At 40.3% G+C, this 18,368-nt stretch overlaps 1 protein-coding gene across 10 annotated transcripts in view; it reads left to right on the forward strand.

The window, feature by feature from the left end:
* The window catches only part of Lims1 (LIM and senescent cell antigen-like domains 1), a 101,350-nt gene extending 84,554 nt beyond the window's left edge, over window positions 1–16,796 (forward strand). For 4 of the 10 annotated variants that reach the window (NM_026148.4, NM_001359116.1, NM_201242.1 and 1 more), the window contains exons 3-10: window positions 175–241; window positions 1,665–1,785; window positions 2,158–2,307; window positions 4,508–4,658; window positions 6,078–6,170; window positions 8,739–8,787; window positions 10,504–10,579; window positions 13,559–16,796. In NM_026148.4, coding sequence (NP_080424.2) covers window positions 175–241; window positions 1,665–1,785; window positions 2,158–2,307; window positions 4,508–4,658; window positions 6,078–6,170; window positions 8,739–8,787; window positions 10,504–10,579; window positions 13,559–13,673 — 822 coding nt within the window. In that variant the 3' untranslated portion in view covers window positions 13,674–16,796. Of the gene's footprint in view, window positions 1–174; window positions 242–1,664; window positions 1,786–2,157; window positions 2,308–4,507; window positions 4,659–6,077; window positions 6,171–8,738; window positions 8,788–10,503; window positions 10,580–10,751; window positions 10,941–13,558 lie in introns of all 10 variants that reach the window. The other 6 variants (XM_006513072.2, XM_006513070.4, XM_006513068.4 and 3 more) reach the window with 4 other exon arrangements.
* The last annotated feature ends 1,572 nt before the right edge of the window (window positions 16,797–18,368 follow it).

Here is an 18,368-nt window from a genome sequence, read left to right on the forward strand (position 1 = left end):
TTTTCTAACATTCACAAAGATTTGGGTTCACCACACACACATACACACACACACACACACACACACACACTAAAACAACAGCAAAAGCCACTTTGTCTTTTCATGAAATAATCTCTTTCTATGCTTGTTTCACATATATATGAAAGCTGATGGCCTTCATGGTTTTTCTTTCAGTTTGAAGGAAGGAAGTACTGTGAGCATGATTTCCAAATGCTCTTTGCTCCCTGCTGCCACCAATGTGGTAAGTTTTACTGCTGAATATAAGTGAAAATAGGTTTCACACTCATATAAGTCACTATAGTAGTTTTGTCTCTTTTGCGATGAGAAAACCCTCTGACTGAAAGCAGCTGAGGGAGGAAGGGCCTATCTCATGTGTGCTTCAGGAAGCAGTGCATCGCTGAGGGAAGGCAGTGCAGAAGCCTGAAGCAGAAACTGGAGAAACAGCTTGCTGGCTTGCCATAAGGCTTAAGCTCAGCTATGGCTGTATATTTCAGTCCAGGGCCACTTGCCCCCGTACACTGTGCCACATAGTAGGCTGGGCCCTCCTAGATGACTAACCATCAAGACACTCCCCTACAGACATGGCCACAGGCCCTCTGTTCTCAGGTGATTGTAGGATGCCTCAAGCTGACAGGTAAAGCTAACGTGGACAGTCATTGAACAGCAGAGAGTACTTGCTATTATATATAAAGCTATATATATATATACTTGCTATTATATATATATAAAGAAGAGCCGCAATCTGGAGAGAATTGACTTTTATGGACATGTGGGTAAAGCCAGTAGTGGGCCTTCTGCACTGCTTTTCCCTCTGCACATAGCCTTTGCCAACTTGCTGGTGGTCTGGCCAGGGAAGGTTTCAGTTGACTGGATAACGGTGCTTTTGTACTTGGCTCACTCATTGTAGCCACTTCAGTGGTGACTCAACTAGAACATTTCTAGGGCTTGGAGACCCTGCGTTCAATGATAAAAATGATTGGTGAAGGAAGTGGGTGTCTCAAAAATATAGCAAGACCAAAAAAACAGAAAATACTTTGTAGAGACTGAAGTTATAACACTCAGTGGTAGAAATGTGCTTAGCATTCATAAGGCCCTTGGTTTGATCCTCATGGAATGAAAGGGTTGAGGGGGTGTGTAGTGAGAGTAAAGGAAAGAGTGCTATAAGATTTTAGCTCTCTGTGTCACTGTGGGCATAAACAACTAAGAGGTACTGGAAGAGCTCAGGACCTGAAAGAGCTTGGAAAGGAAAGCCATGGTGTGGTATGGTATGGCACGGTACGGTACAATATGGACAGTTTTAAAATGCAAAATAAAAAATGAGGACCCAAATGAGAGAAAGATCATCTGTCTGTTCTCTTACTCCAACAGACACAGTGTAAAAGGCTTTCTTTTAAACTAGGCTGGTAATGCAGGCCTGTGATCCTAGGTACCTGGGAGGCCATGGCTGGAGGATCTCAAGTTTAAGGGCTCACTTGAGGTCCTATGTAAAAAAGTAAAAGGGAAAATTGCAAGGGCTGAAGAGGTGATATCTTAAAGACAACTTAGGGGTAAGGCAGTAGCTTCTATGGGAGGAACACTAGAGTCAGTCCCTCCATAAACACTTCCCTTTCATTTATGGCAAATAAGACACCTCACAACATTCTTTGTGCTTTACTTTCCTGTAGGTGAATTCATCATTGGCAGGGTTATCAAAGCCATGAACAACAGCTGGCATCCTGAGTGCTTCCGATGTGACCTCTGCCAGGAAGTGCTGGCAGACATAGGGTTTGTCAAGAATGCTGGCAGGTAGGAGTTTTCCATCCTTGTTGACTGTGGGTGGACAAAGGGACTGTTAACTCTCATGTGTTTTTTTCTATAGAGTCTGAGGTACTGCTCTAGGGTGTGGGAACTCAGAACTAACCATGTGAAATGACCCCAGAGCTTGGTCACAGAGTCTGTTACTGCCGCCTCCTGTTCTGCTAGGAGAGGGAGGCAGTGATGAAGTCCATGTGCACCATGAGTTACTAGTGGAAAAGATTTTCCTCTACTTTGATTCTAGCACAGGAGATAGTTTTCTAAAAAATGGTTTCTTTAATCTTTAGTCAGAGACATGAGAAGTATATTTTTAATGATTAAAAAGAACTTAAGATTTTACATTTCCACTTTGACCCTTTATAGACACCTATGTCGCCCATGTCATAATCGTGAAAAAGCCAGAGGCCTTGGAAAATACATCTGCCAGAAATGCCATGCCATCATTGATGAACAGCCTCTGATCTTCAAGAACGACCCTTACCATCCAGACCACTTCAACTGTGCCAACTGCGGGTATTACAGTATTTCCCTGACATTGTGCAAAACAGTAGAATCAACGTGAAGGAGCAGAGTTGCCTATTTTTCTGTTACTGCAGCAAACCAACTGTTTTCTTCAAGCTTTTATTTTATTTTATTTTATTCTGCATGTGAGCATGTGCTCACATGTATGTACTGTGCACCTAGGGTCTTGTGCAGACTAGGCAAATGGTCTACCATGGAATTAAACCTCAATTCCCCCAACTTTTCGTGTTAGAAGAAGGTAGTAAGCAAAGTAAAAGAACAATTAGCAGACAGAACATAAGAAGCAACAGACAGACAGCGGAACATCACCAAATCAGGTGCCTACAACATCTGGCAGAAATGAGTAGAGTAGTCCAATTGAGCATGTAATTGAGCATGTAGAAGTCACATTATCAGGTTAGGCATTTACAACATACAGCAGAAATAGCTAGAGATACTCTGCTGAAGACAGTCATTGCTTGAGTTATCTTTTATGTGTATTGGCGTTTTGCTGGTATACAGTATATGCACTACATATGAGCCTAGTGACCATGAAAGTCAGATGAGCTCATTAAATACCCTGGAACTAGAGTTAAAAATGATTGTCAGCCATCATGTGAATGCTAACATTGAACCAAGGGCTTCTATAAGGACAGCCAGTATTCTAAACCACTGAGCCATCTCTCCAGTTCTCATGTTCTTTTTTTTTTTTTTTTTTGGTTTTTCGAGACAGGGTTTCTCTGTATAGCCTTGGCTGTCCTGGAACTCACTTTGTAGACCAGGCTGTCCTTGAACTCAGAAATCCGCCTGCCTCTGCCTCCCAAGTGCTGGGATTAAAGGCGTGTATTATTTATATGAATACACTGTAGTTGTCTTCAGACACACCAGAAAAGGGCATTGGATCCCATTACAGATGGTTATGAGCCACCATGTGGTTGCTGGGAATTGAACTCAGGACCTCTGGAAGAGCAGTCGGTGCTCTTAACCGCTGAACCATCTCTCCAGCCCTCATGTTAAGTTCTTGATTGAGAAATTTATAGACAGAGCAGAATGTTCTCTCCCTGGATGAGCTTTTAGCTTCCCAGGGCCACCACAGGCCTGCTTATACCAGTGGCTGAACAATGGTAACCTTTGTTGGAAATGGTTCCCCTCTAGCTGTTCTCAAAGGCTTAATTCTTTTAGAAGCCTTAGTTGTTTGCTGTCCTTCCTCCCTTTTGCAGCAGTAGAGGGCTAGCCTGCCCCAGAACAGGGAGCCTTAAAAGACATTTGAAATAAACATGCTGGATTCTGGGATTTGGAGAAATGGCTCAATAGTTAAGAGCATTAGTTGTTCTTGTAGGCGACCCAGGCTTAGTTCCTAGCACCATGTGGCAAAAGACAACCCTCTGTAACATCAGTTCCAGGGCATCTAATGCTCTCTTCTGGCCTTTGCACGTATGCACCAGGTACACAGACATACATGCAAACAAAGAGCTTATACACATACATTTTTTAAAGCCCATGACAATTTGCCAGTATAATTTATCTTTTCTTACTATTTTTTGTCTTAATAGTTATAATATTCTTTAATGAAAATCACTCCCATTATTTTCTCTTATCCTTGCTGTTATAGGCCACTGAGTTTAACTAAGATTGCTTGCAAGTATGTGGCTGTGGAGTTATTTCCTGCATCTTGGACACCTTACCTAAATGGCTACACCCTGAAGATAAATGACTCCTCCTCCACCAGTAGCCATTAACTTCCAATAGCTTTTCAGTTCATGTGCCCTGAACTCAATATAATTTATATTTTATATTAATAAACACCTTTGTATCATAGGCTGTCCACAGATTCATAATCCTCTGTCCTCAGCCTCCCAAGTGTTGGAATTACAGACATGGATCCAGCACTGGGAGTTTTAAGGCAGACAGATGGACTGAGATGTAATATGTTATTATAAGACAACAATGATAAGCATGATTGAAGTGGCATGTGTCTGACCTTTCCTTGTGTCTCACCATTAATGCAAGATACTAGTAACAACCTGAAACCCAGCCAAGTCTCTTAATTCAAGTTTCTCAGATCACCTTTAATGAGGGGAAAATAGAAATTATCAGGGATTCTTATAATTATATCTTTTAAAATCTTGTTAAAAAAAAAAATCCTGCTACCTCTGTTGGGTTCCCATCCGGTTGTACAATAGTATTCAGTTTAATGTCTTTTGGTGGACAGGAAGGAGCTAACTGCTGATGCTCGGGAGCTGAAAGGGGAGCTATACTGTCTGCCATGCCATGATAAGATGGGGGTCCCTATCTGTGGCGCCTGCAGGAGGCCCATTGAAGGGCGAGTAGTGAATGCCATGGGCAAGCAATGGCATGTGGAGGTGAGTACAGCCTGCCCAAGGGGAGCCAGTGCTTTCAATCTCCATGCCTCAAGTGTGCTAGCAAGATAACAGTCTAAGGATGAAATGTGGACATCTAAAACAACAGTTGACTTTTGTCCTAGTTTATCACTATGACTAAAACAAAACAAAAAAACCTGACCAAACCAAGTGTGGGGGCACACTCCTTTAATCCTGGCACTTGGGAGGCAGAACCAGGAGGATCTCTATAAGTTCAGAGCTAGCCTGGTCTACATAGTAAGTTCTAGGACAGCTAGAACTCACTATAAAGAGAGACTCAAAAACAAACAAACAACAGCTACCTAAAAGCAAATTGGGAAAAAGAAAGGGTTTATTATGGATTATAAGTTATTGACCATTGTGAAGTGAAGCCAAGGTAAGAACTAAAGCAGAGATCAAGGAGACATGCTGATTATTGGCTTGCTTCCAGGCTCATTGTCAGCTCCCTTCCTTACACAGCCCAGGCTCACCTGCCCAGGGATAGCACCACCCACAGTGGACTGGGCCCTCCCACATCAATTAGCAAGCAAGAAAATACCCACAGACATGCCCACAGGCCAGTCTTAGAGAGGCAACTCCTAGAATTATGGACTAGTTTGTGTTAAGTTTACAAAAATGAACAAGCACAACTTTATAGTAAATAAAAAAATCTAGAATGTTGTAACATGACAGCATAATGCTAGATATATACTTTCCTAAATCTTTCTTGAGGACAACATTGTCACATCTAACAACAGATATTCTCAGTTATAAATACTGCTGGGATGCCCATTTCTTCTTTTAGATGTCTTATTTGATGGGCTGGATTTTTGTTTTGTTTTTTAAAGATTATTTTATTGTATGTGTATGAATGTATTATCTGCGTGTGTGTGCCTGGAGCCTATGATGGTGAGACAGGGGCATCAGTTCCCCTGGACCTGGACATGTGGATAGTCATAATTTCCATGCGGATGCTGGAACCAAACCCAGATCCAGAGGAGTGGGTGCTTCTAACTGCTGGGTACTTAGTTATTTTCTGGTTTGTTTTTTGGTTTGGGTTTTTTTGTTTTGTTTTGTTTTGTTTTGTTTGGTGTTTTGTTTTGTTTAGAGACAGAGTGCTGGGATTAAAGATGTGTGCCATATCCTGCTGCTGAGCAATTATCTTAAAGTAACCAATTACAGTTTCCTATACATTAGCACTGAGACCATGAAAGCATCTGGTCTTGCTGGGTGTGATTGTGCACACCTTTAATCCCAGCAGTCAGGAGGCAGAGGCAGGCAGATTCTGTAAATTACAGACCAACCTGGTCTACACAGCAAGTTTTAGGTCAGCAAGAGCTATAAGATCTATATAGTGAGGCACTATCACCAAAAAAGGGGTAGATGGAAATCTGGTTATTAATCTATTCAATTTTTTTCCAGCATTTTGTTTGTGCCAAATGTGAAAAACCATTTCTTGGGCATCGCCATTATGAGAGGAAGGGCTTGGCCTACTGTGAAACTCACTATAATCAGGTAATGACTGTACTTAGTAGATATATGATAGATGCAAACTGAAACATCAATGTTTCCACTGGAGAGAAAGTGCTTGGAAAATGTGCATTGGTCTACAGAGATGTACTTTAAATCTTTGAGTCTCAAAACACTCACTAACTAATGTACAAACAATAGCTGTATATCTACCTTTACCCACAATCTCCCTTTGCTTCCTCTGGGTGCATTTGATTTTACTATATAAAAATAGAGCTTTATATTAATACATATATCTTTTATGTACAGATATACGTGCACATTTAAATGTCCATAGTTTTTTGTTGTTGTTTTGAGGGTTTTTTTATTTTATGTATATGAGTGTTTGCTTGAATGTATGTCCATGAACCCCATGTGTACAGTGCCTGTGGGGCCCAGAACAAGGCATTGGATCCCCTGAGATTGAAATTAAAGGTGGTTGTAAGCTGCTTATGTGGATGCTGGGAAGTGAACTTAGGTTCTCTGCAAGAGCAGCCAGTGCTCTTAACCACTGAGCCACCTCTACAACCCATGCATAGTTTTTTGGTTGTTGTTTGTTTGTTTGCTGGGTTTTTGTTTTGTTTTGGGTTTGGTTTTTTGCAGGGCAAGTTTTTTGTTGTTTGGTTTAGTTTGGTTTTATGGGTGGTGGGTGAGTAGATGGTTGGTTGGTTGGTTGGTTGGTTGGTTGGTTGGTTTTGATTTTTCAAGATAGGGTTTTTCAGACTAGTCCTGTCTGGGAACTAGCTCTGCAGACCATGTTGGCCTCGATCTCAGACTGCCTGTGCCTCCCAAGTGCTGGAATTAAAGGCATGTGCCACTCCTGCCCATCTTATGCATAGGGTTTTTTTGTTTGTTTGTTTGGTTGGTTGGTTCGTTTTGGCTTTTTTGTAGGGGTTTTTTTTGTTTGTTTGTTTGTTTGTTTGTTTTGTTTTTTGTTTGTTTGGTTGTTTGGGTTTTTTTGTGGTTTTTCCAGACAGGGTTTCTCTGTATAGTCCTGGCTGTCCTGGAACTCACTTTGTAGATCAGACCGACCTCGAACTCAGAAATCCACCTGCCTCTGCCTCCCGAGTGCTGGGATTAAAGGCATGCGCCACCACGCCCGGCTGCATAGGATTTTTTTTTTAATTTTTTTAGTTGAGAATTTCATATAATATGTTTTGATCATATTCAATCCTATCTTCTCTAAGTCTTCCCAGATTTACCCTACCTTCCTATACTTTGCCTTCTTATAACCCCCAGTTTCTTTTTTTTTTTAATAACCCATCAACTTCAGTTTGTGCTCCCATTTACATCTGTGTAGGGAGCTGTACACTAGAGAATGGCCAACTTACCAGGAGCTACACTCTTAAAGAAAGTTGACACTCCTTCCCACAGCCCTCAACTGCCCATAGTTCCTCAGTTAGGACTTTAAGCCATAAGCATTTGATGCAGTCATGTTCCTTTACCCCAAATGTTTCAATGTATATTTCCCTAGAATACAGAACTCCTTATATATCACAGATACCAGCATTGATATAATGATTTCACTTATTCTGCTTTCATCATTTAGACATTTGCTTATCTATTTCTCTAGAGACAAGGTTTCTCTGTATTACTGCAGCAGCATTCCCAGCGCTGGGATGCACTACCACCCAGCCCAATAATGTTCTTATAGTACTTCTTTGTTTCCTGCTCTAAGATTAGTGTCAGTATTGTTATATTTCTTTAGCCTCCTCAAATATGGAACATCTCCAGTCTCCTTAGTATATCCTTTTCCTTTCATCTCTTCAGATGGTTCTCCACTATTATTTTGAGGTCATGGGCTCTTGGCTGGAACACTGAATAGAGTGGTATGTCTTCCTCAGCACTTCTCTTCTGTGTTCATTGCTGTTCCACTGGTGCCCACCCAGGCTTGGTGTTGACTATATCTGCACTGGGAGTTACTGCCCACCCCATCCCCCAACCCGTGAACAGTCACTTTCTGACAGCATAAATGCCCTCCTCATCACTTTCTCCTTACATTTAGTAGCATGCAAGAGTGCTGCCTGCTCTGGGTGGAAATGAGAGTTACCCAGTTTAGTGCCCTCCCTGCTCAGTTGCCCTCAGCGTTCTGCTTGAACAGGCTTCATCCTCCTTCCTGGGCATAGGGTTGTTTTGTATGTTTTGTTATTTTGGTGCTCAAATTGTCACAAGGAAAGATATGATTAAGTGAAGAAAATGGAGTGTTTGATTGTAACTAACCAATTACTGATTTTCTTTAGAAAGAATAAATTCTCAAATTTAGTTGCCAGCTACTTGTTTTTCAGTGGTAAACAGAATGGAGATCATATAAATATTTACTGTTAAAAACTTAATTCTGCCAGGCGTGGTGGTGCACGCCTTTAATCCCAGCACTCAGGAGGCAGAGGCAGGTAGATTTCTGAGTTCGAAGCCAGCCTGGTCTATAAAATGAGTTCCAGGACAGCCAAGACTATACAGAGAAACCCTGTCTCGAAAAAACCAAAAAACCAAAAAAAAAAAAAAAAACCAAAAAAACAAAAAACAATTCTAATGCAGCTTGAGCCTTCACCATTTGTTTCTTGTCTTCATTCTCAGCTGTTTGGTGATGTTTGTTTCCATTGCAACCGTGTCATAGAAGGTGATGGTATGTATCTGCGGGTGGATGGGCCGACTTTGTCATAAACACAATGGTGGGAAGATGGAAAGAAGCTAGCTGCTCCTGTGGTTTGCAGTTCGGGCACTGTCAGTTGCTTCCCTCTTGGCATGCTTCTCCAGAACTGTACAACAGCTAGATGGGCTACCAAGGCAGCACAGCTGGTGCAAGCAAGCTGTACAGAGGTGCTAGGACGTGCTGTGTGGCAAACCAGGCAGGACAGATTGGCTGTAACAAAGAGGAAGCAGCTGTGTTTGCTCATGGTCACTAACTAGTCCTGCCAGAAATTTCCTGACAAAATTCTAAACAATAGTGTTTGCTGCATGCTTTCTGATTCTCAGCAGACATCACCTAATCAGGAAATACAAGGTTAGTTCAAGACCTTCATTAGTGCACTGCAGTCAATTTAACTCCTCCCTGCAGTAGACACTGTCATGTAAAGGACAAAGGAAGTTAGGTGCTTATTCTCAACTTCAAAAGAAACACCCCTTTAAGTCAGGTACATTAAAATCGGGAATTTAAAATTTGTTATCTAATGTATATTGCTTCAGGGGTCTTGGAGCCTTGTTAGAAAAGCTCACCTGAGCAAGGTGAGACAGATGGTTATCTACTGCCCACGGTGCTACAAGGAATAGTGTTTTAGTGTCTCAAATTTGTAAGTAAAGAAAAATTAAAAGTTAAAAAAGGGCAAAAGAGCCGGGCATGGTGGCGAATGCCTTTAATCCCAGCACTCTGGAGGCAGAGGCAGGCAGATTTCTAAGTTGGAGGCCAGCCTGGTCTACAAAGTGAGTTCCAGGACAGCCAGGACTACACAGAGAAACCCTGTCTCGAGGAAAAAAAAAAAAAAAGGGCAAAAGAGGTCTAGAGAGAGAGACCTCAAAGGATAAATGCGTGTGTAATGAGGACCAGAGTTCTATCCTTAGCAGCATGGAAATACTGCTCACACAGTGCAACCTGCCTGTAATTCCTGTGTTTGGAAGGTAGAGAGGGGCTCCCCAGAGCAAGCCGCCAACCACACTAACTGTTCTGGCTAGCTCTGAGTTCAACTGGGAGACCTTTCCTCCATTAATAAGATGGAGAGTGATCAAAGAAAACTTCATATATACACACATGCATGTGCACCCACACATGCACAAAGGCATGCAAAAAAAATGAAAACATAGAAATAGTCTTGCTTAAATCATAACCTACCTTTCCAATAATGTGAAAAAAGCCAGGCACTCAAGAGACAGACACAGGAGATCTCTATGACTTTAGGGCCAGCCTGGTCCATATGTTGTTGAGTTCCAGGCCAGCCAAGAGCTTCATAATAAGACCCTGCCTCAAAAAAAAAAAAAAAAAAAAAAAAAAAGCAGGTGAAAAGATAGCCATAATAATAAAAAGTAAATTGGTTAGAAGCATACGAGGAGCATCGAGCTTTTGGGCTGTGCTTTTGCAAGGGAGAAAACAAAACTTCTTACCAGACATGATGGTGCACATATGTAATTCCGTAATCAAGGAGGATAAAGCAGGAAGACCAGAAGTTCAGTCCAACCTGGGCTACACAGTAGGACTCTGTCTCTAGAGGAAAGGAACCTCTCAGGAAAGAAGGCTTGAGCCCCCCTCTAGGTGCATGGGGAGCAGCCGTCCGCGTTCTTCAGGGTGGGGAAGTGAAGCCCTCTTCCCGCAGTGAAATGCTCCCGTGTGACCAGATCTCTTTCCCCACAGTGGTCTCTGCTCTCAACAAGGCCTGGTGTGTGAGCTGCTTTGCCTGCTCCACCTGCAATACCAAACTCACACTCAAGTAAGTACTGGGTCCAGTCCATTGTGATTACCAAAGCTAAAAGATTTAGATGCCATTTAGAATGTAAAAGGGGAAGTGATTGATTCCTGTCTCTTTTTCTCTTGAGTCCTTCTGAAAGTACATGTTCTTCTTTAATTGTTCCTGTTCTGTCCTTTCTTTGTTCCACTCAAAGGGATAAGTTTGTTGAAATTGATCTAAAGCCAGTCTGCAAATACTGTTATGAGAAAATGCCAGAAGAGTTTAAGAGGCGACTTGCCAAACGGGAGAGAGAAGCAAAGGATAAGGACAAGCAGAGAAAGAGAAAGCCAGTGTGTCTGTAAACGTTCTGTCCCTCCTACTCCATTCTCATTGCTTCTCTGTGGTTAGTCTCTTAGGATGCCTTTCTTTTCTGTGTGTCTTTTTGTTGTTCTGTCTTTTTTTTTAAGCGTGGTTTTTTGGTTTTTTGTGGCCATAGAGATTGAAATACTCGTCCTGTGTGAACTTGGTTCTTTTGTCTTTTACAAGTATAAAGCTTAATGAGACCCATACTTACCAAGGGCTGTGTAATATGTACATATCTGCCGCAGCTCAGCTTTTCTGTCAGTGTGACCAAGAGACACCTTTTCTCTACAACCTTTAAATAGTAGTGGGAACAGTTTTAAAGTATTTTATGGCAATTAACTGCTGTGGTCTTTGGTTTCTTTACCTAAAATTATTTAACTGAGGAAGTGGAGTGTTGGGTGTTTTAGAACCACACGTGCTCGCAGCATGTCTTCTGGCTGAGCAAAGCCACCTAGATGGCATAGCAACACTGTCCTCTGCAGTGCTCTGTATGCTCACTCCCTGCCGCTTGTGAAGGCATTTCCTTGAGTTTCCAGACTCTTACTCTTGTTTTGTATGGGTATGCTTCAGTCTTGGACGTTCTGTTGGATCACTGACATGATTAGTTCATGGTTTTCTTTATGGTGGTTTGAACTTGAAAAGAAGGTTTGCTTCATTTTCTTATTTCCTTTTGTTGAAGAATTAAAAGGCAAATATAAACTTCAAACAAGAGAACTAGTCTCACTAAAGGAGGAATCATATATTTTAAGCTTTTGCCACCAAAAATAGTTTTTGTTCTAAGAAAACATTGGGAAAATATTTAGTTTAGTTATAGTTACAGAGTACATGTAGTTCCAAAAACAGGCAAGACCCAGAATTCCCCAGTTAAATGACTTTGGGCAGCAGAGAAACCAGAGACCAGCAACAGTTGATAGATGTAGAGCTACTTTAAAACTGTTCCAACTACTATTTAAAGATCGCAGAGAAAAAGTGTCTAGGCCACACTGTGACAAAAAAGCTGGTCTGAGCCTGCACATGAGACAGGCCTGTACATTCAAGCCTCTTACCACCATTTAAACCAAACTGCCCCTCAAGTATTCATTTACCAACTGGCAACATGTAACATTTGAATCAGCGTTAGTTTCTTTGTTAAAAAAAAAAAAATGGAAAGCCAAACTCAGAAATGTCATAATGTACAAAACATATTTGTAAATACATGGGTAGGGATTATTCTTGTTATTAACATTGTTCTTTAAAATCACCTCAGTGCTGGATGTGATAGTATACATACACCTTTGACCGAGCATGCAGGAAGCAGAGGCAGGCAGATCTCTGTGAGTTCAAGGCCAGACTGGCCTAAGTAGAGAGTTCTAGGTGAGCCAGAACTACATAGAAAGAAGCTGTCTCCAAAAGAAAAAGAAAAAAGAAAAAGAAACAAAATGACTTCAAAACAATTATTGTTATCTGTAACAGTGTATCACTAGGCTTATTCTACAAATGCTTTCTAAGTATAACTTCACAGCAAATGAACAGGTTATAAATAACGTACAGAGCTTGGAATTCAGCAGTACTAAGCTCCTGCAATTAGCTTTTCTGAGTACATTACAGGTGGAGACCACCTAAGAGCTGTTTTCTCCAGAACTGTTTATAAGTGAATTGATACTATGTGTTCTTCTAGCTTTAAGAATGGAATCATGTTCTCTATTGAACTACCACTTAAGGAACACTTAAGGGCTGTCCCATTACCTTAGTGTTCAAGAATGATAACCAGCTTTTTGTCCCAATAGCTAAAAATAACCTACTATGATTTAAGCTCTTTTTTTAAAAAATAATTTCAGGTAATTTTTTTAAATTAGGAGACAAAAGGAAAATCATTTCTACAGGGAAAGATGAAACCTTATAGTTGCCTAATTAAAAATACTAAATACATGATAAGATCCTTTTACCTTCAAAAATTACATCACTCACATTATAAAAACCATTTCTTTGTGGGGTGTGGTGGTTTTAATCACAGCACTCAGGAGGCAGAGGCAAGAGTATCTCTGTTAGTTTGAGGCAGCCTGGTCTACAAAGCGAGTTCAGAACAGCCAGATCTATACAGAGAAACCCTTCTCCCCCCAAAACAAAACAAACAAACAAAAAAACCCCCCAGTTTTTCTTTGCTTTAAATAAATATATTGGAATAAGTTTGTTGGTGACAAGCATGGTGGTTCACACTTACAATCCGAGCACTGGGTAGACTGGGAAAGGAAAATCCCCATGAGTTCTAGCCAACTAGGCTCTAGAGTGAAACTGTCTCAACAAACTAGGGGGTAAAAGGCACTGAGAAGAGGAAAGCGCTGCCTGATGCTTTAAAGTTTGATTGACTTTATTTGGGATGAAGAGAAGGCCCAGTGCTTAAAACATCACATATTCTAAATGTAGGGGTACAGAACCATTGTATAAGCATATTTTCAACTGATACCAGTCACTCTTGACATTTATCATAATAAGAATTGACATTAGAATTACAGTTCTTTACTGACATGTACATAGAGATTTTATATACTATGTTACATTGCGTCTTCATTTATGTCTTTTCATGAATTTATGTCACTTTATCATGTTTGTGTATATATTGTGCATGTGTGTGCTGAATATATTTCCACTAATTTCTTTTTTATATATAATTCCCTTTAGGAATAAATTTGTGGAATTTGACATGAAGCCAGTCTGTAAGAAGTGCTACGAGAAATTTCCTTTGGAGCTGAAGAAAAGACTTAAGAAACTATCTGAGACCTTAGGAAGGAAATAACTTTTGGTGTCTTTTTTCTCTCTCTTCTAATCAATGTTACTTAACCTGATCTACCCTTGCTTAAAACTATGTCAGAGCATTAGAATGGTTTTCTTCATTTCCCTTTTCTCATTTAAAAACGAAAGAAAATGTTTATTTCTATGTAAAACACAGATGAAATCAGGACTTTCATTTCTTTAGCCATATTAGTCTGTAGGCATTAAAAGTATATAACCAAAAACAAAAACAAACAAAAAAAAAAGGTTAAAGGGTAGTTTTAATTAAGCCATCCAAAATATAAATTTAACTTCAGAGTTAAACACCCTGCTCTATGGACCAACCAAAGCACTTGCTGCCAGCCTAGTACTAAGTTGAATCCTTAAGAGAGTATCTGAGACAGTGTCCACATGGGTCATGTGGAGCAAGAACTTACTCCCACAAGTTGTTCTCTAACCTCCACAGATGGCCATGGTGCATATGCGCCAACACACAGTTAATAAACATAATAGACAACCACTGTTATAAAGAGTCAGCTTTCACGGGACTCACATAAGCTTTGCTTCCCTGATCGCATAAGAAAATCATTTCCCATTCATATACTGGGAACTGTATGGGAAGATAAGTGCCCAAACAGTTCCTATGTTGTCATGTGCTTATCCAGTTAGCATTGTAAAAGGAACATGCATATTACTAAGAAGCAAAAACATTTCAGGATGACTGATTTCTTTTTTTATTAAATCACTAAGCTTAGTTTTCTATTTTGTTCTCCTTATAAATTTTTCCTTCATAAAATTACTTAACATACTTGTAACTACTAATGCATCTTTTACATTTTTAAGCAAAACAAAACAAAAATTTGCCAGTTATCTGGAAAATATTGCATACATTGTGATGTTGGGGAAATGAAGCATTTTAAAACTATATTACACATAAAATGCATAGTATTCAAATGGGACATGAAATGCACTATAATGCAGCTTCGAATGTATGGCTTTCAAAAGTGAGCGTGAGCCAGGTGTGGTGGCACTAGGCTTCAATCCCAGCTCTCTGCAGGCAGATCTCTGTGAGTCCTAGGCCACCCAGGGCTGCATATTAAAACCTTGTTTCAGAAAGAATGACTGTATCTCGTATTATCTTTGTGCTAATATCTATACTTCATACATAATCTAACTTGCCTTGCCTTAGAAAACTGCATCCTATATCAGGAATTCTAGATATTTCTTATAATATCAAAATGAGTATTTTGATTGAGATTCATAAATTTAGAATCATTCACCACTGATACATACTTTAAAAATTCTTTTCTCAGGAAGCCAGTGAAAGTTAATTCCTGTCCTCTTATTAGAACTATGCTGATATACTAAAACATTTTAATGAAGGCTTTTTTATTTCAAATGTCATAACTGGGTTTTGTTTACTATAAAGCAGTAAAGCAGTATAAATGATACCTTTAGACTGAAAGAGGGTGGTAAGAGTATCAACTCTAAGGAAAAATTGGGGAGTTCTACTTTATAAAACTGTTTATCCTGAAATGTCTGGGCCATTCTGTTTGTATGAACTCAATATGCAAGAGTATGAACATTTTTTAAATTTTTCTGCTGCTAACATGTTACCTTCTTTTTCAGTTGCCAAGATATATTTTGCAAATACTGCTGAATATAATGACTCACATTGTAGTCTCAGCATTTGGGAGGCTGAGGCAGAAAGATTACCAGGAGTTGGAGACAAATCCTAGGTTACAGTGTGAGATACTATCCCCCAAAACATCCCCACAAACAAAAACACTAGTGTATTGTTTTGCCGTAAAGAATATCTCTGGGGCCTAGGAAAACGTTCAGTCAGTAATGGACTCACACCAGCCTTAGGACCTGAGTTTAAACTTGGAGGGAGCAGATCCCTGGATTTTACGAGGTAGCCAAACTCAGCCTAACTAGTGAGCCCCAGATCCAAGGGGGAAATCCTGTATTCCAAAAAGCAAGGTGGATGCCTCCTGAGGAAGGGCCGCCTAGACTGATCCCTAGCCTCCACATCCACACACACACATGCACACATTCAGAAATATGGATGTGTACACACAAAAAGGATATCTCAGGATGCTGTTACTCTGCCATTAAAAGTTTATAATCATGAATTTTTAAAATACTTGATTATGCACATTATGGAATACATTTCTGTTTCCAGATAACTAACTTGTAACCAATCATTTTATTTCCTAATATCCTTTTCATATTAAGAGAATTATATGTGACTAAAAATATACATGATTTGTGTTTGTTAAGCATTTTAAATTTGTCTTTGCTTTTGACAATAAGAACCAAAATTTCTTCCGTGTGCCTTTGTCAGCTAAGAATGACTAGCAGTGGCTACCTTAGAAGTATTTATGAACTATTGTACATGCGTTTAGGCAGATAGAACTTGTAGTCTAGCGTCTTGATGTAACTTACATACCTCACTGGAAGTATGGAGCAGAAAAGCACTCATTCCCGTGCTTTCCCCATCCCTTTCGAGGTGTGTGGCCTTGCCTGACTGCCTTTGCTTACGTGACATCGCTTAAGCCAGAGTCCCCACTGCTGTCTTTGCTCACTTCTCTTCAGACAGGAATATTCCAGTAAGTTTGATCTCATAATTATGTGGTAATTCATCTAGAGATGGTGCTTTTCACTGTGGGGTAAATCATTAGAGCCCTTAGTGTGGAAGATGGAGGTCTAAATGGGGCCAAGACAGAGACTTCATCTACTTCCTATTAGTTGTGGGGTTTCACTGGCTGCTGGCATTTGTCAGTGAACATCTGTTTGAATTTCTGAGAACAATCTGAAATAATTCATTGTGCTTATGAAATTTCTAAGTGCCCTTTTTGTCCTTATCCTAATATAACATGGAAAATGGATACACAAAAAAGATTTTTTGTGTCATGTTCAAAGCCTTATTATAACACTTTGCCTGAAATAGGTCATTTTGCCTCATCCATTTGCCAAATTAGCCAATTTCAAGTTAGGGAAACTTTGATGTAGGCTGACAATATCCTTGTATTTTATTTTAGATTGTAAGCTTAATGGCAAGAAATTATATCAATAATTGTGCTTTTTATGTAGCAACCATTGCTGTGTACTTTTGGTGCTTAATAAATATTCATAATTATTCATAGTGTGTTACATATCATTTAGTTTGACCTATCTTTGAGAATTCAAATATTCATTTAGTATAATATGTTAGAAACATCATATATGTAAGTAAAAGAAAATGGCCTGGGTATGGTATACAAGCCAAGTTTTAGCACCTTTTGTATTAACTTTTCCTGGGGCAACACAGATAAATGTCTACTCATCCCAGACAGAGAACCATTCTACCCACATAGTTTGCTGATGTGGTGATTTCACTGAACTAATTTCCAGCAGTTTGGGTGAAGGCTACTTACAAGAATTTGGATAACTTTAGGACAGCTGCATCATAGAAAAGCTGCATCCTTGCAGCACTGGGACAACCTCCAAAGCTGCGTAAATGGAGCCCCACCCTTCAGTTACCTTTCCTCCTACATATTCTAGTGCCTCTCACAACACGCCCCTCTGGAGCAGAATCACTTACATCTGGGCTCAGGGCGTGCAGGAGGGAACAAGTAGCTCCTATCTCAAATGAGGTCTAGTGGCCTCCCCCACACACCTCCTATAAGGAAACTGCTTTGCTCAGGGTCTTGCAAGTAATCAGCAGCTATGATTACAATGGTACTAACTGTCTTACTCCAAAGACAACATCCCACAATGTCACAGAAATTGTTGGATGTCAGAATAAACAACATTTTCCAGTTCTAGGGACCCATTCCAGACCTGGCCTTGTGTTTGGTAGATATACCAATTCATTGCACACTGACCAAATGCTTGACAAGAAGCAATTTAAAGGATGAAGAGTCTCTTGTGATGAGGAAGTGTGTGTCAGCTTGCTCACATCTGGGCTGATCAAGAAGTAGAGGGAAGCCTTGGCTGCAATCATTTCTGGGCTATAACCCTTAAGACCCACCCACTGGAGCCTCATGGAGATAGTCCATATTCCAACCCTAACATCCAGTAAGCGCTCTGCCACTGAGTGGAATTCCAGCTCTCACTTGGATTTCCCTCTCTTCACAGGACAGCTGGGACTTTCCTTTGTGTACCCTTGAAATAACCACATGAGTAGATTACAGACCACCATGAATATAAGGCCACTTCAGAGTGCTTTACTAAAGCCTGTGACAGAGCAGGCTCCTGCCATAAAGTACACTTACTCTGAAGTGAAGCAGGGTAGGGTTTACAAAGTCAAGGTTCACAATCACATCACACCAGAGTGGCACGGGGCAAGAACAAGAGTTTTCATTTCAGTCGATTAAACCCTTTCCTTGTATGTTGTAAAGCAATGGGCCTTCCAAAGCTGTCGCTGTGGCTACATAAGAATCTTCTCAGCAGGATGGGCTCAGCCAATGGGAAGAGCTGAGTGTAGACTGTGGTCTGAGGGAAAGGCAACACATTGACCCATTATAAAAGGGGTAGCATTGGGTCCTCAGGTACGAAGGCTGTTCGTTTGAAAGAGTTTAATAACCAGTTAATTAAACAGTCTGTAAAAGGGACAAGAGGACTGGGTAGGCCCATGATTCCAATCAAACTAGCCATGGAATTGAGTTTTAGGAAAGTATATCATAAGGACCAACAGTTATTTGGAGCCATAGTCTGGTATGGCTAACCAAAGACA

The sequence above is a fragment of the Mus musculus genome, chromosome 10 (genome assembly GCF_000001635.26).
Source record: "Mus musculus strain C57BL/6J chromosome 10, GRCm38.p6 C57BL/6J".
In the NCBI taxonomy this organism is placed as follows: domain Eukaryota; kingdom Metazoa; phylum Chordata; class Mammalia; order Rodentia; family Muridae; genus Mus; species Mus musculus.